At 35.0% G+C, this 26,530-nt stretch overlaps 1 protein-coding gene and 1 non-coding gene across 2 annotated transcripts in view; both read left to right on the forward strand.

Annotated features, from left to right (window-relative positions):
• Positions 1–3,323: 3,323 nt before the first annotated feature.
• LOC142975157 (sodium-independent sulfate anion transporter-like) overlaps positions 3,324–26,530 on the forward strand; it is a 60,575-nt gene continuing 37,368 nt past the window's right edge. Inside the window, exons 1-2 of the mRNA XM_076117876.1 lie at positions 3,324–3,477; positions 18,773–19,461. Of these exons, the coding sequence (XP_075973991.1) occupies positions 19,041–19,461 (421 nt within the window). The 5' untranslated portion in view covers positions 3,324–3,477; positions 18,773–19,040. The remainder of the gene's footprint in view (positions 3,478–18,772; positions 19,462–26,530) is intronic.
• Positions 16,454–16,526, forward strand: TRNAK-UUU (transfer RNA lysine (anticodon UUU)). Its single transcript has one exon. It is a non-coding gene; the product is annotated as a tRNA-Lys (tRNA).

Genomic DNA, 26,530 nt, shown 5'->3' on the forward strand with positions numbered 1-26,530 from the left:
TACAATTAATGAGAAGCACCCAAAGATCGGCCATATTGGCGTCCATCTTGTCGTCACGGCGAATGCGACATTTCACGGATAATTTGGCGGGAAACGCGGAAGCTGTCGGAAACGCGCGGTGAGCGGCGACCTCGCATCTTCCGCGCGCCACACAAAAACTCATGCCATCCTAGGATTCATGGATAATTGACAATAGAACTAGTTCCACCGACTATATTTAAACGCACCTAGTGCGTCACGCACATTGACCCCACTCACTACTCGATGGTACAGACATCGCTCAACATCAGGAGATTCGCTCATTTAGTTTTTTTAACATGAAAATCTATTTTGTTGTGCCTATGACTCAGCTTTTTTAGGGTGACTAAAGGAAATCCTCTACCATGCCATCAATACAGACTACCAATTGGTATTTTTATAAACAAGTTTTTTTTCCACTTATTACTTATTTGGAGCAAATTATACATATGTACTTACCTACAGGCTACAAAAGATTGTTTTTATCACTTGGGCACGTGCACACAGCATCCGCGACAAATCGAACCATTTTAAGCCTTCCTTCCCTACTGCTTGCGAATGCCTTCTATTCTCTTTGAAATATGACAACCGGCAAAAAGAAACATCTATCACCAAAAAAGCTGAAGTGCAGTGACTACAAATAAACCTGTGGAACAAGGAAGTGCATCTAACTTGGCGACATTTCCTAGAGAGTGCGGAAGACTCATCTCTCGGCCTCGAGGCTGTTCTAACTGACACCAGAAGTGGCCGGTGGGCTAGATTACACGCCAGCTCTCGGTCAAGGTTCGAGTCTCGGCCTGGGATGTCCTGTGGCCCGGAGTTCATTTACAATGACTTTGATGCTATTTAGTTCAGCCTTAGATTAAAGCCGGATTTCGTCAGTATCCATATTTCTGATACCCCTCGTGGCTCCTCAGATTTTCAGATCACTAGTCTACTACTTAGCCTAAAATACCACTATATTACTGTTCTTAATTACCTGTGTAGAGAAGCAAAAGTATTCTTTTACTTATTCTATGTATAACATGTTGACATAATTTCGCTTAATTTACATTGGTATTCATTGACATTGAAACGTGTGACCCCTTCCGTTTGTGAATAAACCCGTTACAAGTAGTTTGTAAATCAAATAGCCAAGGGTCTCATACACTATACAGTACACACACACACGACAAAAATATTATGCGAACTATTAAATCCGAGCTAAAAGGGGCGAATCTATTGCCACGATCATATTGGCCAAGATCAGAACCATTACTGAGAATATTCCAAAAGAATTAAGAATAATAAAAACTTTGTGGCTAGTTTTATGTAGGTGCTTACTCAAATTAACAATCAACAAATCAACTCATTATAAGTATTATTTGCTTTAAAATAAGAGCGCTTTCACAACATGACTGCCAGAGAGTCGTGAAGTTCACTCTTGTACGCATCGTCGAAATCACAAGTTTAAATAACTACAATCAGTATCGTAAAATGTTTGCCTTCAGATCACAATATTTCAGAGTCTCGACTGTTTTATTAAATTATGTAAATATTGAACTTCTTAAATGTCACTCACTTTTAACTCCGTGGGAAAATGCCTCTACGACATGGGAAGAAAAAGAGGTGAAACAATATCGCGTTCGAATCAACATATTCTCTCCATGACGTTTATTTTCAGTTATATTAAAAATAATCATAAAGATCTGTGTTTTCGACGACCACGGCGATTAAACTCGATTTATATCTTAAAAGACAGTTGACATTGACCTCCAACATTACGTAAGTGCACGTAAACTGAGACAGGAAATGAAAATAAGAATACAAACTACCTCATTTTGCACGCGATGACCTCGACTCCACGTTAAAATCACAAAACCTAAGGGTTATGTCCTAAGTTTGTAATAAAAACGATGAATAGAAGCAATATTGTTTCATAACTGCTTGTTGCTGTGTTGCACGCGATGACCTTGAACTTTGCGATGCGTTCGCAATGTGACACGCATTCACTCACCCTTAGATATAGCTTAAAAAAAACCTGTTTTATTTCAACCATAAATACTTGGCTGACGTAAATTAGAATTTTAACTCAATCGTAAAATCAAAAATACTACCTATTGAATTCATTTCTCATCAGGCTTCCTGATCTTTCTCCCCTTCTTCACTCTGTCCTAGACATCATCTTCGGGAACCTCACACTCACTCATTGAACTCATTGACTTAATCTAATTACATTACATTTCAGTACACTTTATTATTTAATGCCAGGCATGTTATCGGAAATAACTTGACGTCTCCAGGGCTTACAAATAAATTGCCGTATAGGAGATTACGAATAATTACGATGACAAAGGAAGGGTTGGGAGAGATCATGGGGAGAGAGTCTTTGTCCAGCAGTGAGAGGTCGCAGGTTAGCACTAGCAGTGAGACTATTGGTGTCTCAAAATTACCGTCATCACCATACTCTCTGTAGTCCCCCGGAGGGGCAGTACTAAAGAGGACTACCGGGTATATACCTCGTCATCAGTCTCCTAGCGGTATTTAAAACTATTTCTTATGCGTGTTCTTTATATAATTTCTTATCACTTTATCACGCGACTCTCGTATTATTTGAAACCACATTTGTTAGTAAACAATACGCTAGGAAGAAGTGTCTGCAGTATTTAGTTCCGTTACAAGAAGCAAGTCGCACGCAATCTCTTTGACCTCTACACGCGTGCAAGTTGCTACTCACTGCGCTCTGCCCAAATACAATGCACTTGTATAGAGTAGGGCAGAGAATAGTTAGTATTGTAGTTACAAATTGATACTATTTACGCGCGCTAGGCGTCGTAGTGACACCCTACATACTAATTAAGCTTTAGGATATTAGTTTTAACGATTGCACTTCAGTAGCATCATAACTACAACAGAAAGAAAATAAAACTATACAGCCATATTTCTTGTTACAATTGTCGAATTGATAGAAAAGTAGTAAACCTTTCATGTGAAAATTTTACTGACTAGAATTTGTAAAGATAATCGAGTTTGTTAGTCTGAAATGCATCAGCTAGAGACCAGAAATATTAATTGTTGTACCCCTCAATTTAAATATTGAATCTCTGGCAAGGATTTCATACTCTATCTACACTCACACCAATAGTAAGTTCTTCACTATTTGCAATAACCATTTAAAAGATTTTTTCTATAAAATCAAACTCAAGTAACACATTTGAGCACAAAACTCACCCTAGTTACAAACAAGTTTATTTTTATAATAGTATTTAAATGTAAGGGTGCGTGCGCATTGGCAGAGGTGCAACAAAACCGGCGCGGAGGCTGCGCGCGCGGCAGTCGCCAGTCGCGAGCGGCCGCGCACCCGCATGTACCATGTACCGAGTGTCTAATTAATGTTCTTTATACATTAACGTTTATTTAGACTTATGTGTGACAGTTTTTGTGAACCGTTTTTATTTTAATTATTTTTTGTGTTTCCTGGTAAGTACTTTTTTTTTGTACTTTTGGGTTAGTTAAGTAGCTCACCCCATTTTTGAACCCCTATGAAAAGAAAGGGCTGAGCTGAGCTACAGATTACTGTCCCAGTGCTAAACGGAATATGAATTGCAATTACCGAATTTAAATTTATTGTAAAAAACTGGGAACTGGCTTAAAAGTGCAGAATAAAATTCATTCTCAATTATTATCTTTAGTAACAGATAGAATTAATAAAGCCTAGTAATTGATTTGCAATTATAGTTAGGTCTATATGACCGAAGATTGCTTGGCCTGTATCAGTTACATAGCTACACGTGCTCTCAAAAGCACCAAGCGACCTCAACCTGTATTTATTTAGAAAGACATTTGGACAATCACTAAGTTAGTTGTGACAACAAAAACCTCTGATAACTTGAATACTGTCACGGTGTTAGTATCATTACATGTCACGCCATTTAGTATCATTAACAACTGAACTATTCTCCCCATCTATCAATAAGTATAAACTAAACTACAAATGATAATGTATCGCTATAGTGCAACAACTTAATAGAGAGTCTTGTCGGAGGTATACAAAATTAAAAAATTAAGACTGAATGGTGCAGCTGATGGTGGCCTGGCTGATCTTCTTTATATTGGAAATACACAGCAGCAGTATTAACAATCTAGAAGAATCGTCCACACAAGGCTCTCTACCAAGTTGCCAGAACATAGAGAGATCAGTAGCTCGATTCTCTACTACTATCGACTACCGACAACCGGCCTGTCATCGAGAAATTTTGTATGAAAATCTGATCAGCGCCCCTGACGGGCGTCCTAGGAAATATTTTGGCTGTACATTCTAAATGTCAAACTTTCGATACTCGACAGTACCGATTGTACAGAATCGAGCTACTGTAGTAACAGTGTAACGTTGCAATCATAACAAGTTTCAGTGAGATTACACAAACGCTGCCAGCAATCGTTCCGTATTGATACTGTCATACAACATCAAACGATACAGTTTGAGGAGTAGACGATTGTTGTTAAAAACTTGACAATTTGTGTGTTTATCATTATGCTCACGGACTGTTCGTTCACGCGATGTGTTTTGAATCGTTAGTGATTCTAAAAAATATTTTATTTAGATCTCTTATTATCTCTTATTTAGAGAATATTTATAAGGCTGTGTGAGCATGTGATATTGCTGAGATTATTATGGACAATGGTGGAGAAATGGTACACTTGTTTAGTATAAGTTTTTAAATCAGGAAATCAAGGATATTCTATGAAATTAAAAGATACCATTTGTCTTTTCAGACCTTAGTAGTGTCAGTATGTCCTAAAGTACTATTCTATAAGAACATTGTAATCGCACTCACATTTCCAAGAGTCGTTTGTTTGCCAATAGAAACAAAATGCTAACCCATACCAGCTAGAGACGTCGACTGTCCCTAATGCAGCTGGCAGCTGTGCCTAATTCTTCATTTATTCACCACCACCACCACCATTGGCCTGTGTCCATCTATAGCAGATGGTTCAGGTGGCGTCAAACAGAGGAATAATAATATCATTTATTCAACATTAGAAAATATCAGTGCACCATCTTTCAGCAATGGTATAAAATGATGACATCACCACTCTTTTCAATTAACAAAGTCATCCTAAATTTTCCACAAATGCCGAAAAATGCTAATGAATACAGAAACTTAATCAAGCGTGTTATCACTGTGGTGAAAGTGTAGTTCATAGTCACGTGCTCACTGAAGCACGTTACAGATATGAATATAAACAAATATAGTGTTGTAGTTTGAAGCACGTAGGACTGACGCGGTGATAACTGTTGTGCAAGAGAGACTTGGACAACAAACGTCACGAAAGGTTTTTGTGGCTAGTGTCTTTATATAGAAAACTGAACTTTACTTCAAGGGGAATCTCAAATGTGCTTCAAACAATCGATCTGAGATTGGGAATGATAAATCAAAGATACAGAAAGACGTAGATCCAAAAAGACACCGTTTTGATATGTAAAATACTCTTCTAATTTAAATAAAATGATGATGACGTCTTCTATGGTGCAGTGGTTAGGCCATACCACCATACCGATGCATGGAATGTCTTGAGTTTGATTCCTACCCAGAACAATTATTTGCGCGATATAGAAAAAGTTGATAATCGTTCCAGAGACAATTAATTTATAATGACCAAATAAACACTCTTTATAGTAATAAGTAGTTAGTCTGTTTTCGATTGCGCAAATTCTTCGCAGCTGATTTAAACGTCAATTTAATCGTAGAATGGTAACAGAAATAATTGGAAATAGTAATGAAATGTGTAGTTACAGAAATACGTCGAAATGCCAAGATCGAGTGAGTGTTCGACCGTAACACTTCGTTCCGATATGTCCAAGTTCAACTAGTTGACCAGTCAACTGTCGAGTGTCACCGAGCAGGCACACTCAGCTCACTGTTTGTGGCAGACTGACAGCACAAAAATACAAAGTGTTTTAAGTTTGAATATAATTAGCATAAAGGATTGTTGTATAGTTAGTATTGTTGTTCTTTGTGTGTTTTTAATTGGATTTTGTTTAACATTGGCGTATTTTTATTTGGTTTATTTTAGATGTCTTTTAGTAGATTACTTGTACCTATTTGTTTTTTTTTTGTAAAAAGTGAAGGCGTATTTAAATTTTCAAGTGATCTTTAGATTATTATTTTTAATGAAAGGGACTTAAAGATCAGCATACAAAAGGATTAATATTTTTAAATATTAATATAAGTAAATATCACGGTTAACTTACGCGTTTTTTTACGCATAAGAACAAACCCAACTGAATATAATATGCTTACACGCTTACTGGCGAGATGTCTATGATTTCTTCGATTCTATTACAAATTATATCTGTTAAATCACACTTGTGCGTACCTTAAATTCGAACACATTTAACACAGTACTCATAACAACTTAGCAAACATATCACACAGAACATAAAAGTCTTAAACACTGCCGCAAACTGTTAGCCTGCTGTGCACACAGCACTTAGTGTAAATGATTGCTCTACATTAATACGCGCTACCTGCTACTGCAGGTTACATTTCAACGTTCGCCGTGGCTCTGTATAAGGCAACGTCACGGCTTTTCCGTCACAGCGCGAACTTCTGCGATGTTATCATTGTTGCTGCATAACTGCATACCAACTGCTTCCTATAACTGCTATATTAATAAAGCATTAAGTTAAGTCATGACTTCGCTTTGAGGCGCCCATAGCCGGTTGCGCTCACCGGTCGGTAAACGATCTGTGGGTTAAGCAACCATTGGCGCGGTCATTCCATAGATGGGTGACCGCATAGTGGTATTTGAACTAGGCGTTTCCGTGATTCGGAGGGCACGTTAAAAGTCGGTCCCGGTTGTCGTCTACTAAGATAATAGTCGTTAAGCCACGTCAAAGGCTTCTCGGGCGGCTTGAACAACTTTGATACTAGGTTGACCACTAACCATACGACAAACAAACAAACAATATGACTTCACTCGAGTCATCTAGTGTTCACGGAGAATTTCGCTTTAGTTATGTAGTTGATGAATCTTCCAAATGGAATCCAGTTCTATTGATAAGCCCAAATCAAACGAATTCGGAATTCCTTGCTTTCATTTGCAATTTTATTATACAAAAATGACTTAGAAATGATTTGAAGTATACTTGGGTTATAAAAGAAAGTTTTCATGTCAGTACACCATTACAGATGCTTAAAAAATCAATAACTAGATTAGAGATTATGTAGTCTTTGTTTTCAATGGAATGGTATACATACATACTTTATCTGTATATGCTCAAGCCGTTAAGTTTTTGAGTATATACAGATATAATAATATGTTCATGTAGGACGAAATAAACACGCGAATCTTATATACCTCTTATTCGAAACTAGAACCATCTTGTTCAACAAAAAAGAGCACCAAAGATGACCTTCTGCCGACCTCTATACAGTCTAGATATCTTCCAGGACAGTAAGGTCTTCGCCGGCGGAGAGGTGACTGCAGTACTAGTGCAGTTTCGTCATAGTGTAACTAATCCATTTACTTTAACTATCCGTGACTGGTTTTTGTTTGCTGCACCCACGAGTGGATGCTAACAACTGTGCTAAATGCAAGGTTGTGGATACAGGGCTGTGTTTAATTACTAGATAGTTAGATAGACTATCATCTGACTAACGTTGACATAAGTCACATGCTACAAGTGGGAAAACTTTTCAAGATCATTTATTTTCGCCGTAAAGAAAAGATTTTGAATCTTACATTTCCTTTGCTTAGCTATCTGCGCAGTGCGTAAGTTGATTACAGTAGCTAAGTGCTCACCGGTATCATGTGCAAAGGTCCTTATTATTTAATTCTTTAAAATTAAATCAGAAAAACTTAGGACATCTCTCGTTCTTGTTAGTAGGTACTCAAGTTACCAGTAGATACATCACAGAGGTAGTAATTTTCGTTATGAAATAATTTTAAAGACGAAAACCACTTTTCGTTTGACAAAATGTATGATTACACGAAACTTCAGATCGATTATTTACTTGCCTGGTTGAAAATTAGAGCACTAAGCTACTTTAATTCTATTGATTAATTATCACTGTTATGGAAGTGCTGGATACGCTAAAGTACGTAAAGGCCGGTGGGTCTGGTCACAGAGCAATGTCAACTACTTACTAGCTAGTAGTTAGAGTAGCGAGATGTATCTGCTCTGACCGTCCTTTAATAAGAACACTATTTGGTTATTGCCTTGAACTAAACACAAGCATTAGTGTGAAACGAATATTTAACATTGTGTTATACTCAAGTTGTTTCAAACGTGCGAACTAAGTCATGTCATTTTATCAGAGTTTCTCGTTCGCGTTTACACATTGTCACATTTATTTCATTCTTTTGATTATGACGTAGTTCGCTCGTTTGTAATGGCTCGAGTATAGGACTAAGCTCTCTTTGAGGTTGCCCCCGTAATATGGATATCGTACTTTATAATTTACACTCATACTTTTAATTTCTTTTCAGTTATTACAATAACGCGATCACTAGTTTTGTCTTGGCATAATATGTAATATGCAACGTACAATGCAGTTTCTAATAGAATAGAGCTCAACAGCATAAGTAAATATCACTTATAAATCCAATTTCCATAATGATGCACTATAAAATGAAAAGCCAAAATCATAATCACCTCCAAAAATTATCTGAAAATATCATACAATTTCAGTTAACAATAATAATTATGTGCCAAAAATTATCCGCTGCATTAACTAATTTTGTAACATAATTGGTAACAAATTTTGCGTAAACCCAAAATTTTGCCCGAACCAGGAAGCGAACTCGCATTAGTAGAATTATGATAACTGTCGGACAATTACGCGGGAATTCTGAGCGTAATTATGGACAAATTGGACAATTTACGATTCAATGTGGGTTTTAGAATATTTCTGATGTGCGAGACTTAAAATATACCTGTAATGAGATACTAGAGTAGTAAACATTATTATTTACCATGCAGATAATGTTTTTATAAACATGAATAGGTAATATTTTGTAACAACATCCAGATTGTTCTATCTGCTATTCAGCCAAAATGTAGAGAAATCAGAACAAACAGATATTTTGATATTATGTCAAAACTTAATTTAAAGTCTAGGTAGTCTTTATCGTCACGCAAAATTTCAAAAAAATAGTTTCGGTAAAATCGTTAAGGATAGGCATAATTTTGTATAGAGAATGTAAAATAATAGAGGTTTTTTGATAAAATAGAGATTTTATTTTGTTAAAGTCACAGTCAGTGCAAGAAAAACACTTTTCCTATGACACCACAGACTTTATCAAAGTACCAAATGTGATAGTTTAATGTAAACTTTAAACGCTTCAAAACGTTTCCCTGTACATGCAACTGGTAACTCTATGCCCTTAGCCTGAGTGACACACATAGCACTGTGACGTCACAGGCGTCAAGGCATCGCTCATTCATGGAAGGAAGGGAACAATTACCTGAAATGTACAGTCGTTAATACTCGATACTATAGGCATTCAGTAATTACTGCGAAACTGAAAGTGTATGAAACACTAACTATTAAGGGTTCTAAGAAAATATAGAGGTTATGTTTTGAGGCGCATGTAGCCAGTAACGGTCAAGGGTAGGTAAACGATCCATAGGTTAAGCACTACTTGGAGCGGTCATTCCCTAGATAGGTGACTGCTTAGTTGGCTTAGTGGTATTGGGCAGCTCCGTGCATGGTCGGTCCGCTTCTTGTCAATTAAGATAACAGTCTTCAAGCCAAATGCCTGCAAATGCTTTTTGGGCAGCTTGATTAACTTGATCCTAGGTGACTAAATCGTACGCTAAAATACAAAAAAGATTTAAAGTTACGATGATTTTCAATTTTACTTTTCTTTCTTTTTTTCTATGCTTATTTCTAATTTAGACAAATAAACAAAGTTAGATATATCACGAGTAGGTACCTACCCGGTTCCTAGACATCAGAAGCACACGTACTTATCTCGCGTCAACTGCTGGTCACGTTTTAATCACATTGTCACAACAATTAATCGTACGACAACACTTTTTCCCTTTCATTTTAATTCGATAATAATTACTACTAATTGTCTGAGAGTGTAAAGACAAATAGCAATACTAATAAGGACTAGTAAAGGTGAGTCTACGATAGAAGACCTGACCATAAATTCATGTCGATGGTGACTGACTTCACAAGTCTCGAGCCAGCGCGTTTCTAAAACAAAGAACAATGGCAAGTCTCCATACAAAGTTTTACCTGACATCGTTTTGGAGCGTCTATGAATGAAAAAATGTTAAAACTATAGAGTTTCTTTAACTTAAACAGAATCATTAAGATTTTTGGTTTGAGAGGGCCACAAGAAAAAAATATGATCAATTTTATATTTTGAGGTTATATCATGAAAAAACTTATGTAAATTGCTGTTCTACATTATTTATGTCTAAAAAACAGATTTAGATTACGTGAGAGCAAAGACAATGCATTATTTTACAATTTTGTATAAAAATCTGATGTATATGCAGCAATCGTAACACCAGTAGCAAGCAAAGCTAACTAACAAGTTCACAACAAAGTAAACAACTAGTGATGCTGATAATCAATCATCAATTAATCGATTATTGAAATAATTGAAGTCATAATCGATTATAGAATATAATCGAATTAATTATTTTTTAAACGATATTATTAAGATTAAAAACCAAAAAAACTACTGTTATATTGCGACTTACTATTAAAAATATTTTTGATTAAGGAAGTTTTTGTGGATGCTGTAATGATAACGTCAGTGATTACTGTAATGCTATTTGAGGTTATATTTTACATATTTAAGTACATATTATTATTGCAAACAAATCAAATATGCTAATAAAATTGCTTAAAATAATAAGCTATTATAAATGGATTATTCTTTTCATATTACATATTTGTCATAATCGATCAATCGATTGTGAAAATAATTGATTATCAACATCACTCTAAACAACGGAAGGAAAAAAAAATTTTTTTTGGTGCTGCCATTACACTTTCATCTAATAATACCTGACTATTAATCACAACATTAATAATAAAATATGTAACTAAAACACCTATCAATTATATTTGTTATTTTTTTTTAGCAAAACCTATGTGATTTGTTTTTAACGTTCACTTAATAATCGTTTTTTGATATTTAAAAACAAAATAATAATTTTGAAACATTTTGTAAGTGGTAATACTGACTAAAAGATTATGTCCACTGGATGTGGACGTATTCAAGTAAAAGTTTATTTTGTAAATAATTTAAGCTAGGCTTTTACCGAAAAAGTTAATTTCATCATAAAAAAGGGCTAAATTAATTACTAACTTTTGCACGTGTCCCATTTGTAGACGCTTCATATAACACTTAGGTAAAAACTTGCCATTGTTCTTTAGTATCATGCAAAGTTCAAAACCCGCACTTGGCCAGTATGGTGTGCTCAAGGCTTATCCCCTTCCTTGTTCGGGAGAAGATCCTTGCCCAGCAGTGGAACAATAAGGGGTTAAAAAATCCTTTCGTCGCCTCTAGCACTGTCCCTTGAGTGATAATTGGTAATTTTCTTCCCAATCGGGTGACAAATTTATCTCAAGAGTTCCCGCAATAGAAGACAGGTAGACTAGTCAGAGTGGACCATTTGGAAGATATTGTAGCAATTGTCATCCCTCCCGGTGTTAAGGGTGACAATTGTGAGAAAAGTTACTAATATATCAACTTTTGCATGAATCGGCAGAGAACAGTAAGTTGGAAAAATTTGACAACTGGGATTTTATGGCCACATATTTAACCCCAGAGAACTGCGGTAGACTATTAAGAATGAACCATGAAATTTGTGCTCGGACCATTCTCGTGTTCGGCTCCTTTAGCATAGACAGGCCTTAACAGTTTGTACAGTGTGTGTAGGTCGTTTCTCGGGACCGTGTGACGTCACACCGAGATGGTCGCACGTGGCGCGCGCGCAGATCGACGCGTGACTCCCCCTGGCGGCAAATTGCCCTGGTGGGGTTACACACCATGTCTTTAACTAATACCATGGTATTACGCGATGGGATACTTATAGGCCTTTTTATTGGGCTGATGAGCAGTTATTAATCTCGGTATTTGGTTATAAGGATTGATTGACTGCAGGATGTCATGAGTGCTACTTATCATAAGCAGTATGATTATATTATATACTATTGTATAGCTGTATAAAAAAATACCTTAATCGTTGCACTACTACGTTATCGTAAGTTTCGGGCATACTTCTTAACAATTAAAGAGTAAACATATTAGAACTCTTAATCTCTAATGCATCGATGTTCAGCGATTGTAACTTTGGTTTGGTTATCATAGACTATATAATATAAGCTGACCCGCGCAAATGCGCTTGCGTCACTTAAGAGATAACGTTTTTGTAACATTTTTTCTGGTACTCTGCCTCTATTGGTCGTAGCGTGATGATATATATATGTATAGCCTATAGTCTTTCTCGATAAATGAGCTATCTAATACTGAAATAATTTTTCAAATCGGGCCAATAATTCCTGAGATTAGCGCGTACAAACAAACAAACAAACTCTCCAGCTGTATAATATGAGTATAGATTGATGTTCTTTAAAGTTTGTGCGATCTACTAACTAATGTCAAAGCTAGTTAAAAAGCTTATGTATGTTATGAACTAAACTGTAAACATCAATATAATGTCTTGTCAACAATTATCATTTATAATCTTAATCAATGATCTGCACAATAATCGTGACTCCACAGCGTCTAGTTATCATAAACGAAGCATTCCGGCAGTAACAGGGCAACATTGTAGCAACTCCTAGCAGTTTATATGTGAATTATACATTGTATAATAAATAACCTTATAAGTGTTATGGTGTAGGTTATGGTGTGGTTATGTATAAATAATATTAGCGGCGACAATATGTACTTGTTATATAAAAATGATTTATGGGTATAGAACAATATTATGGTACTTGTAGCCGCTTAGAATTGTAAATCGTTTTTAAGAAAAACTTTCATACGGGTTTTTTAAATACTTATTTTATTCAAACCGATTCTGTTATAATTTACACACAAATCATACCTTTTATTTCGTCCCCGTAGAGCGAAAAGTCATTAACTCGAAAAACCTTGTTTTGAGATATGGCTGTTCAAAGTTTTTAAAAATATAAAAATTCATAACTTACGATTGCAGTAACCTATCTCTACGTTTATAGTCTTAAATGAAGGAAATTATAACAAAGTTTATTTAATATAGACTACATTAAGAAAATATTGTCTGAACGCTTGGAAATATCAAAATATATAAAATTAGTTACTTTTATTTTTTAAATATGTAACATAATTTCGAGTTAGTTAATTTTTGATCAGAGTTAGTGATTTTTAACGCAGTATGAAATGCGTGTACCGATGTGAAAAATAACTAAATCCATTTAGTGATTTTACAATTGCTAGTAATAATTTTAATATGCAGAGATAATTCAAGGGAAAAGTAATTAAGTCGTTTTAGGTATTTTTTAAGTATGGGTTAGATACAATCTTAAGAAATGAATATTAATTAACTAAAATTAGTTAATTTGCTCATTTTATTTTCAGCTCAAAAGGGTTGACCTGGTTAATTTTCACATTCTATAAAACAAAAACTATAATAGCTACAGGTATGTGGATTAGACAGAAAATTAGAGAAAAATATGGCGATTTCAATGGTGTCATAAAAAAAGAAATCATTAACTCGAGTTAATGACTTTTCGCTCTACGGGGACGATTTGTAACATCACGCTCGATAATCCTTAAGATGTATGCAGAGATGTACAAAAAACATCCGTGATTAGTCGTATACAACGTTAGTCCCATGTAATAATGGGATAGCCTATTTTCATAATAACGGGTACATTACCTAACTCCAAGAACAACAGTTATTTTTTTAATGAAATTAGAATCGAACCAGAGACCTTGTGATTAGCGTCGTATCACTTCTGCTCACATCCCTTATATCTGAATTATCTGCATCAGGCTTTTATTTTAAGACTTCAACGGTACAATGTGGAGCGGAAACATTGCAAAGATTTTGACGTGTGGGGACTGACCTGTTATCTGTCAATAGGTTTGTCCCCTGTGTGACCCGTGTCCTATTCCTATACGACACCGAACACAGACTTATATACAAATCTTAAGAGGGAAACCCCCGTAGTACGTACTGTACCTACTGTAAGATTCAGAATACATTATTGTATTTGTATACTGTCAAGCAAAATCAATGTACTTATGAATGTCTTTAATTATTATTGCATTAAAATCAGTGCAACCCAAATTAGCTACGAGACACTTAGAAATCTTCAACTTTAAAAATATAACTTTTAGTGGTCGAAATAAGTCCTACAATGTTTGTTAAATACTGATATACAATATATACTCAAAAATAACCTAGGGGAACTCCTTATCAATTCTCAACAGTTCCTACCTGCGTTATCCCCTCGATCTTAACAAAAGATCCCTACGTACTCCGTCGTTAGCCTTAGGTCGCTGACCTTGGATGACGTCACAGCGGCGATGTATGGCAAATAAACAGTAAGCACACATCATAACGTACACTGATGGACACACGATGGTTGAACACCCACAGTTGTGACGTAAGTGCGTTGATGCCTTTATTTTGGCATAATGTGCGTATTTGCGAGACAAACGGCTTTAGCAGTAGTTCGATTCTCTACCACTATCGACTATCGACAACTGGCTAGCTATATATTTTGCACGAAAATTAGCGCCACTAGCGGGCGCAGTAGGAAGTATTCCGGCAGTATATTTTAAATGTCAAACTGTAGCACCTACTGAACAGAATTGCGCTATAGTAATCGAAGTTTATACTTAGTAAGGTAGTAAACTAAATGCTGTTTGCGAAATCGTCGGCCAGGAAAGTTTTTCCGAGATGTAAATACTATACTACATATATCCTGTGATTCAAGCTTTTGTTTATTGCACTACACTTTAAGTTAGCTGGTTTAAGTAGTGTCTAAACACAATACCGACTAACTAATCCAGTAATTTAAACTGTTTTACGATGATACCAATTCAGCTAAGAAAATAATCTCCTCACCCTTACTCAAGAAGCAAAAAAAATTTTCTTTCTTTCTATGACAATGGACAAAAGATTATTTTGTAGAATTAATCCCTTTAGCAAAGCCGACAACGTACAAGTAGTTAACAAAAGAGAAGTCATTTTTATCCTTCTCCTTATTTACTAAATTTCGGGAAGCCAAAGGCTTACAATAAGCTTTTTATAAGCTATTCACAATTAATATGAAATACGGATAATAAGATTATAGATTACTAGTAAATACCGCGTCTTGGTTTGAAAGTCTTTGCAAATTAAATTTTTATTAGTGTTCGTTGCTTATATTCTAGATAGACTATATATTTTACACACATATGTACATATAATCACGCCTTCTTCGCATAGAGGTAGGCAGAGACCAGAGAACTATTTATTTTATATATTTATATGTATATTTTAGATGTTAGACTCTACGTTATACTGTCTCCTGTGCTTTGTAGAGTACAGTAGAGTGACTTAGGTATAACTAATCAACTAAAACAGGCGCTTTTTTCTCATAAATGTTGTTGAATTTCGTGACTGATGGGCACATTAAGATAGACTATGATTTGCACCTTAAGAAACACGGTTCGGAATCCTATCAGGCATATTAATTTAGTTCCCAGCTAGCCAGTAGTAATAATAATTAAAGATATTATAATTATAATTCGTCTCTGAATTTTGAACGTTTTTAGAATACACCACTGTATAATTAGTATTATTGAAAGATATCCTTAATCAAATTGTTGCAAATTTGTTATAAAAAACTGTCTGTTCTTAAAGCTTACACAGTGAACATGAGAGAAGGGAGTTAGGATGTAAGGGGCTATAATGCAATGTTCCTTAGTGCTCGATCAATGACGATGGTATGACCCGAAACAAATGTCCGTCTTACAAAAATGCTCCTTTTGCAGTTGATTTAGAGATCAAATCATTTTGAACTCAGTAAGGTGTGAGTTAGTGATCCCAGTCCCCAATAACCAAATCAGGAATAATAGTAAGTGTAAATAGTACTTTTAACAAAAAAATTATATTGAACTCTTATTTTTATTATTTATAAATAATATTTCTTCTTTGTATAAAATTTTTATTTTTATTTTATATAAATATTTCAACCTTATGATCCTTGCACATAATTTATTCCATTTTGAATCTTTTCACATGCAGAATAAGATTTATATTAGCTTAGACTGCTGATTTAGTTTGCTTATCACAATGCCGTACTAATATTTTATCAGTAACTTGGTCGACTCGTAAATTATAAATAGTTTAAACACTAAACTACTGTGGAATTGGCCTTGCCTGACGTCATTGAAACTTGTACGCAGGTAGTGTTCGTATATTTCGCCACACCTTCCATGAGCCCGGATAGCTCAGTCGGTAGAGCATTGGACTTTTAATCCAAGGGTCCAGGGTTCAAGTCCCTGTTCGGGCGGCTCTCTTTTTGTTCAAGATTATGATTTTTACTTCATTTGTATTCAATGAATTCTTAGTATTTTTGTATTTTGTAGCTATTTATTCCATATAACATTTAGTACGCGTTCTTTTTATGTATAATTTACGTTACTAAACTGTTAGTTTCAGGCCTCACAAATAGTAGATTCTGATAGTTTTTCCTATCAGTAATGTTAACCTATTATTAATTTACTAACAAACAATAATTTACATCGCAAAATTACACATTTGGGTACGGCAATTTTGTATATTTTCTGATAAACACGTACAAATACATACCAACCTGTGATGGTACTATTACATATGGAATTACTGTTTTATGTATAAAAAACTTAATAACATAGAAAATTGCAGATTGTCGCATAATGACAATACATTAAATAATATTTAGTTGCAAAAATTGTACTAAAATATTACATTTATATTGAAAAATTCTACAGGATAGTAATTTTACAATTTAATAGTAATTATTTTAATTTATATAGCAAAAAAAAACGCGAATTTTATGATTATACACCTTGACGAGGATATAGGTAAAGTGATGACAAAGTTGACATTAAAATAAATAGTTATTATAAATATGTACAGATAATATAATAATTATAAAAGGAATTTTACTAGAATAAGTATTTTTGCACTAGGAAGCTACATCAACAATGATCGAGTTTCTAGTATTTTTGGAATAATTATGTAAATTACTTAATAAAAATATTAATGTCAACTAGTCTTTCTACTAGCCATTTTTCTCTTTTCACTATCTTACGCTCCTCTTTGAAACATTATCGGCAATAGTTTGTAGAGATTAGGCCATGTTATATGGAACAAAATAACTAAATGTCGTTATATACTTTGGTGTCATTTCTCTGTATTTTCAACAAATTTCATGACTTACTAGCTGACCCGCGCAACTTCGCTTGCGTCACGTAAGAGAGAATGGGTCATAATTTTCCCCGTTTTTGTAACATTTTTCGTTACTACTCCGCTCCTAATGGTCGTAGCGTGATGATATATAGCCTATAGCCTTCCTCGATAAATGGGCTGCCTAACAGTGAAAGAATTTTCAAATCGGACCAGTAGTTCCTGAGATTAGCGCGTTCAAACAAACAAACAAACAAACTCTTCAGCTTTATAATATTAGTATAGATAGTATAGATGGATAAATATCGGTTTACTACTACAAGGACAAATTAACCAGTGGACGAGTGGAATTATAAGAGATTTTTTCATGCATTCGTTGTCACTTTACCACATACATGAGCGTATCAGACACTTGTAAATTAATTAATATGAAACTGGCCTTTAATTTTTTTTGCCGTAGTTTATACTAATTTATAATTTTATTGCTTGCTTCCTATTTTTTTACTAACTTTGTCCCCATATTTGTATTTGGCTTACGAACAGTTTTTTTAATATTTTTTACCGCGCATCTAAGTTGTTGACGCAATTCTCATAATTATTCAAGATAATTATGTTCTGATGATATTTATATACAGATCTTCACACACGACAGCACATGAATGTACACAGACATTTTAATTGACATCTACAATTTTTATAATAATTCCGTAATATGGAAATAATTTTATTGTAATTGAAAATGTTGGAAAAATATATAATTTGTCATCATAATTGCTATATTTGTTATTTTTGCGCTTTGGTCACCGAATTTATGTGTGAATTAGAAATAGTTATTATCAATTGTTATATCAGTCAACGAATACATCGTAGCGAAGTTTTGCACGTCTTACATTTCTTTAAAAGTTAAACGGTCTTTGAACTGACTAACTAGGTATTCCGTTAGGAGATTTAAGGAGATCCTGGCCCCTGCCCCAGAAAAGCTCCAGTAATGTTTTTAATTCATTATTGCAATTTTACGATCCTCAACTTGTATATCCCTATAATATTGCCAACTAGGTAGGTATATTTCCATCGCTACTGTTTCTATAAAATAAACATTGAAAATGCACCGTTCACTAAATGGCGATCAGTAAACTTTAAATAGAAGCATTTCAATAAAGCTGACGAGAGCTTCAAGTCAGTAAAGATGTCCTTAACTTTGGTTCGAGCGGAGAAAAACATTGGAAAGTTCTGCGATGACGTCAGCGGCGTGTCCTTGCGATGAGAGTGAACATGAAGCAGATCACTGCTAGTATCGCCAGCCATCGCTAGTACTGACGATATAAGCTTGGATGTCAGTCCTTGTAGTAACGAGAGCCCTTGTTTCAGGTGTGTTGTGGCAGCGCGGTCACTTCGCGCCACACAGCCACAGCGCCTCACTCCGTCGTCAACACTCGTCACAGAAGGTCGCGTACACGCTCAACTATAAAAAAAAACATACGTTTTAACGCAAAAATAATCCGCGGCTAAATGACATTCCTACACAATCTGTGATAAATGAACACAATTAATTTATTTTACTAGTGTCGTGCGATGTCGCTTTCCAAATAAAATGTCTCGTGCCTCGCCTTTCAAAACGGTATTTTAAAATATAAACATGACGAAATATAAAATGAACAATACGGTGAGGTCCTCGTCGGAGGTGACCCTGACGTCGTACATGACGGGCAGTGCGGACAGTGGCAAGAAGGAGGAGTACGATAGGAACCAGAACGACAATAACTCAGAGTCTAATAGGAACTTGTCTAAGGTGTGTCACGTTTGTCCCCACTCGTGTGATCTGGTGAACCACTCGGACAAGCTGGCGGCGTCGCTGGTGAAGCAGGAGTGCGACAAGTTCGGCCTCAACGAGCTCAAGGTGGAGGGGCTGGACAAGAACGTGTGTCTGTGCGAGAAGTACAATGGGGGGTGCAAGCTGTGCCCGCGCCCCAGCCTGGCGCCCACGCTCACCCTCAACCTCGACGGCAAGGAGTCCTGTCTCGCCTGCCATCGCTCCACCTGCGCATCGGTTTATACAAGTAAGTTTACATTTTTTATGCTAGATATTTCATACTACCCTGTGTAGATTTTATACAGTTGATGTGAAGGTATAAGAAAAAAATGTGGTATTTTATATTTTTTTGCGTGTTATTTTTTGTAACAACAATTGATACTTCTTTATGTCAGCTGTTTGTTTGGTAAATCTATCTTGAGCAGGTATATCATATCTCAAAAAGCGTGACCGCAATTTTTTTAACTCAAGGTTCTGTCATGAAACCTAGTCTACCTTTATAAATATGTATTGTTATTTGTCAATATTCACAATACAAATTCCTTTTCAGTTAAATCTTAATCATGAATACTATGATGATATTGTTTTGTCATAGTTTTAATATAAGTGCATTATTCTGGTCGATCGTCAGAAATGTTTCAAATAACTTTATAATCGTACTTTCTTTTTGTTTTATAGTATCGTTATCAGCATTCGAATATTATTTTGTAATCATTGTGTGACTTTGACACGAATTTTCGATTTCTATTTCATAAATTATATAATCGCCTGCGGTATATTTACACAATACATACTTACTTAATATATTTAGTTAATATTTGCCAAACTAAATATGTGAAAATGCTATAATTTTATGATTCAGGGCTAATTTCCATCGTTATTTAAAAACTGTTATTAGTTATTCATAGAGCTAAGATATCTGACCTTTCTGCATTTTAGTCCCAATATAATTACATATCTTTCTTTTTGTTGAATGTTTGTTCAAATCAAATGTTTTTTTCATATTATTTTCTAAAATCTCTAACATTATCGGTTATTTCTAAGCAGTGGTATTTTATATTTCCCTTAATTTAAGCCTCTGCAGTATCATAACGCCAGTCTTTTGAAAAATTAACCCTTAAATTGTCGTAGTTATTTTTTTTTTTTCATGTAGCTAGAGTAGCTGGTAGATGTTGTGAAACACACAGGCGTAATATTTGTTATACGTAATATGATTTAGTTATGTTACACTTCATACGTTTTATAATGAACCGTGAAGTTAGAATATATTATATTATTATGTCTACAAGTAGTGGGTGTCGGGCACTCAACTATAAGTAGGCTCGTTGGCTAAATTATTGTAGAATAATAATAAGGAACAAAAGGTTCTACATTTCTACACTTGTAACTTGAAACCGCGGGTGAGTGTCCCGGAGTCCTGAAATTAAGGGTTTCCCTAGTTTAGGCTCCAGTTCACCCATGATAATTTACTCTAAGTGTCATATTTATTGTTTTCTCTATTTGTGTAAAATTTATCTTGTGATGGAAAATAAACACACTTTTATTGATTTTATAATATTTTTTTGGAAGTTATGATAATGATTTCACGTTTGTTATTTGAGAAGTTACTGAATACCTATGTAGGAAAAAGCAATGATAAAGTTAAAGAAATAAGGTGCTAGTTTCATAACCTTGTTGTCTAATCTATTGATTTACTTTAAAAAAACCTAAAAACCTTTTATCGCGGGTTTGAACCCCGGGTCTTTTTTAGATGTGAACATAAATACACTGTAAGATCATAAAGTTTTAACAATTCTTATAAATAAATGTCAGTCGTGTACAAAACAAATAATCAGATGCAAAACATTATGCAAAATTATTGAAAGTAGTTGTAGTTGTTGTCATAGTGACCGCTAAACATAACTATACACTTTTTATACTTATTCAAAGAGAGATAAGAACCTGCGCACACTTTGCGTATTGCCACTAGCTTGTTTTTATTGCAATTGTAATTGTAATTGCGTAGAGCCAAGGTGGTGAATTCGACTTAGAAGTCTCAGTTTTAAATCCCAGGTTCCCAGACTAAAAAGTTTAAAAATGTTTTTTTTGGTCTAGGTTTTCGATTATGGGTAGGTGCCTCTCTAAGAGCTAAAAGCAGTCGAACTACAATTCAATAAAATACCTACTACTAATATATAAATTATTATATTTACCATATTACTAATTTAAAGTCTCGTTGGATACGTATATTTATTTGTAACTGTCTTAGAATACTATAGTTCAACATGTCTTTGTAAAAACATACTGTAAGGGGTTTGGCTAATGTTTTTACAACCGGCCGGCCTGACTAACCCTCCTTAGCAATTATCTAGTTAATTAATAAATTTGATTACAATAATGAATGATACCAGTGACAAAGTAAATGTTTTATTTTAACCCAGTAAGAATCAATTACAACGGTTAATAATAGTTATAAAAGCAATGACTCCAATGATTATCACTCATTAGACACGCTACCAATCACTTAGTCTTATTAAATGTATGCAATCAGCTCAAAATTATAATTTTAACAATAATTAATTAGTAAACGGTAAAGGTGATCGTGAGGAAACTTTGCGTGTTTCAGAGTTTTTTAAACAGTTTTTGAAATACAAAGAGCTGGTTATCGTTCGCAGTTGACATGGACCATTTATTTATTAAATCCATTATCATCGTCGGCCTAGCTTTTCTTCTATGTTGGAGTCAGCTTCCAGTCTCACCAGATGAAGCTGGATACAAGTATTTAACACGGAGACACTGCCTTATCGTACATCCATAACCCGGTAACCTCGGGTATAACATGATTCCCCATTATTATTTGTTAATTAGGTCAAACAGTTATAATTACAAATATTCAGGCCAGACTTTGTCATAAATTAACTGTCAGGCTACTCTAGTACAGGCTTTTGACAGTGATTTTCATTTCGCGTGATAAAATTTTGTCTTTCAATTGCATAATAATCCAAGGCGCAGTTGAAATTCATCGAAATTAACCAGGCAGACTAGTCATACAAAAAAAAAATCGTATCTAATTTATTTGTCTAGATTGATTATGTAATAATATATAAAAAACTAGGAAGTAATAAATTTAAGAATAAGAATTTTAGACAAAATAATATAAACGACATTGAACTTGATTAAATCAGAGATTGTATATAAATGTAAATAAAAGCTAAATATAAATTGTAAATGTCAAATAAATAAAAATAGTATTTTCGATTATATTTTTCTACTAACTGCGAATGAACTTATTACGACAACTTGAGAAAATTACGCCTGAAATAAAGTTGTAGAGTGTAGATTGTTGTAGATCTTTGACTTGGCATAGCGGTATTTGCCCAACAAGCACGAAGCCACTAACTAGTACCTACACTAGTAAGAATATATCTATTATATCACCGGAATTAACCGGAACAACTAGGCAGAAAAAAAATTGTTACAAAGGTACAGTACTGTGGTCCACCTAAACTCTTAAACACATGCAAATATGAACACCATGACGACTGATGGACGTAGGCAGAATTCTAAATATTACGTATGTATACAAATTACTAAGACTTAGGTAATTACAAGGTGTTAGGAAGATACTGGTGTTAAATATATAGAAACACCAAAATCCGTACTTATTCTACGTAGGCTACTATTTTAAAAAATACGCGTTACAATACGCGTAGCTTGGAACTCCCAGGAGGGTAAGTAGAGAATAATACTTGCTTGTTTTCATTCGCGCCTTGTTCACTAGCGCCGTAATAACATGAAATTGTAAAAAATACTTTAACCAAGAACACCATCCGAATCGGATCAGCTATTTACGATAATATAGGAGACGGGTTTAACACAAAATCTCTGTTTTTTGGAGTTTTTAGAAGACAAAAACATACCATAAAGAAGTCAGGAATCAAAAAGTTTCATTGTGAAAAGCTTATAAATACGGGACAGCTATTGAATTTAAAAATATCTTGTTAAACAGCCGAACGATCAACGTTTTTCATTCATTCATTATCATCATTATTAAAGACAATAATACCTGTAGTGTTATCAGTTCTGTCTAGTTTTTAATAAGAACATTGAAACAAACAAAGCTATCTCAGCATCTTAGATGTGTTCGCTTCCGTTCAGACAACCGCGTCGTGTATCAACTGGACAATTTCATTATTGTATTTCCTGATACCACACGATACAAACAGGTTTATTGTGATTATATCTTCACACCTGAATGGAGGTGTAGGCAGAGGTGTAACTATCAATACAGACCCTTAATGTTCCACGAAGCAGAAGCTGTGCCTTTTTCAAAGGCATGATAATGTAACTACACCGAGTTCCTTTTTGTCGAGAATATTTCTGAATCTTATCTCGAATTCAGTCAGCAACTTGTCTTGTCCAATGCTGTTTTATAACTATAGGTTTAGCAAACTTTAATAATTAAGCGGTTGGCAAACGATCTGTGGGTTAAGCATCCCTTGGCGCGGTCATTCCTTAGATGGGTGACAGCAAAGTGGTATTTGAACTGAGCGTCCCCGGGCTTCTGAGGGCACGTTTAAAGTCGGCCCCGGTTATTTCAATTATGATAAAAGTCGTTAAAACCTTAAACCTTTCGGGCGGCTCGAACAACTGACACTAAGTTGACCACTAACCATACGACAAACCAATAATAAAGCAAATTACTGCTAGTAGCAAAGAAAAGGCAAAACAATCTTTTGATCACTACTGGAAAACACCAATGCGTCCGACCTTGCCACCAAACTATAATATACCTAATACAACTGAAATACGTAGACTCGATGATATTTAAATAAATATCCTCTTTGAAAAACACCTGTAGCTATCAATGTAGCGGAAGACTTACAAACATACGATGAATTGATACGAAGCACCAACAATCTCATCTGAAACAACTCAATAATTGTTGTAAAACAAATATTTGTATGAACTGTGAACGGGATCAAACAAATATTTGCTTCGAGTGGGAATCGAACTCACGACCTCCACCGTCGTCACTGTATCACCGACGCGGCGACGTTATCAAAATTTACACGAATATAAAAATGCGAAAGTCTGTACGTCTGTTACGTATATAACGTAAAGTCGATAACATTTTGCATGAAATTGCTGAAACCCAAATACTAGATTTAATTTGAAAAAAAAAATGCTTTGTTTGACTTAAATACGGCATGAAAGTTTATGTCCTTACTTTTATAATAAGACTCTGTAAATAAATATTGCATGAAAAATAAGTTTTAATAATCAAACAAATGAATTCGACTGCCCCTTTGGCGCAATAGTTAATGGTCGCGGGTTCGATTCCCACACAAACAACTATTTGTGCGTAACTTTATCTAAAAATTGTTTGGGGTCTGGTTGCACTTTGTGCCTGTTGTTTGTATGTTTGTAAGAGTCCCAGCGACACAAGAGCAAATATTAGTGCGAGTCTTTAAAAAATGGTACAATAAACAATATAAATAATAGGGTATCACGTATAAAGTTTTCATATAGTATTACATAACTTTTCACAGTTCGTTGACCCTTGAAACGATTGATATAATCAATTGACAACAACATTGCACATTAGATAACAGTCACATGACTCCTGACAGACTTCAGACATTGAGCCGACCACGAGTTGTGTAAAAATATGCACTTTAATTGATATCAATAAATACTTGTGCTGTAACAGTCTAAAGATCGACATTGTTGGTGATAAGTGTCAATAAGATTGTCAATTGTGAAGATGTTGAGTAAGGCCTCCTGTTGAAAAGCATTATCCATACTTCCATACTAATATTATAAATGCGAAAGTAACTCTGTCTGTCTGTCTGTTACTCAATTCCGCCTAAACTACTGAACCAATTTATAGGGGAGGGGATAGGAGATATTTTGATACCCGAGGAAAATGACGTATTCCCATGGGGAAATTCAGGTGGCGGACGAAGTCGCGGGTAAAAGCTAGTTTTTTTATATACTCAGGGAAAACAAAAAGTTTCACACTTTTCTCGTTCACATTATCAATAATTTTTATGCAAATTTATTAACCCTTATGTAGTTTAGATAATCTTCAACTGGTTACGTGGTAATGGTCTCTCTAACATCTTGGGCACGACCAGTCTTTTGATAAGACACTATGTAATAGTTGAAAGATTTCTAGCTTTAGAGGAACTTGAAACTACCGATACTTAAAGAGACAGTCTAAGGTTAATCAGGCGGGTCCAACAAAGTGGGTAACTAATATCACAAAAAAGAGTTCAGCCAGGCTAAGCTAGTCTAGGTTCTAGTTTTACGAAAGGAATACATAAAAAGGAGCAATAGCCTTTCCGAGGTGTGAACAAAAGACATTCTCATACACTTCAAACTTCATGACAAAATAGCATCACAAATCTGATTCGTAGAGTACCCAAAACTTAGTGAGTAACAAGGAAAGCTATGTACTTATCACATCAGCTATTTAAACGACAATTAACCTTCAGTTTCGTTTAATTACTACATTTACTAGCCACAGTACCGACAGTACGGTAAATCTGCGCGCGCATTAATTAGTCCCTCACACGTGGAGCTATCTACTAATTACTTGATCATTTACTTGTATAGTGGTGATTATCGACAGCCCTGTTTTAAACTTGTTATTTTCGTGTAAATGTAGTGTCAATTTGACTGTCGCGGCGCAGTGGTTTTGGTCGCCACGTCGCTACCATTGCGTCGGGAGGTCGTAGGTTCGATTTCCACGCAGTAAAATTATTTGTGCGATCCACCAATAATTGTTTTTCGGTCTGGTTGTACTTCTTGTCCGTGGTTTGTATGCTTGTAAAAGTCCCCGCGACTCCCGCACTAAGAGCAATTCTTAGTGCTGGAGTAGTCTATAAAACAATGGTTTTCTTTTAAAGTTTGTCTTTTAAAAAAGTCCTACAAATATTTTTCTTTTCTTATTTTATCGTTAGGTTAACGGTCAACCTATTGCCAAACCGCCCGAAAGGGCTTCGACATGACTTACCGTTAACGTAGTTATCTTAAAATGACAACAATCGGTACTTATTGTCAACGTGCCCACCGAAGCAGTGAGACGCTCTGTTCAAATATTACAATGCGGTCACCCATCTATGTCATGACCGCACCAAGCTTGCATAAACCATCAGTCTAGGACACTGTCCTTAGTGATTAATTAAAGTACGAAACTTTTCCAAACCTCATGCAAATTATCTCTTACAAAATAAATCAAAAGATTATTTAATCCGACCTCTAACCTATTACACTAGTGATTGCGGAACTGTAGTCACTTGTCGTCCAGCAGTCGACGCGGGCACAGGGTC

This window comes from Anticarsia gemmatalis, chromosome 8, assembly GCF_050436995.1.
Source record: "Anticarsia gemmatalis isolate Benzon Research Colony breed Stoneville strain chromosome 8, ilAntGemm2 primary, whole genome shotgun sequence".
Lineage (NCBI taxonomy): Eukaryota > Metazoa > Arthropoda > Insecta > Lepidoptera > Erebidae > Anticarsia > Anticarsia gemmatalis.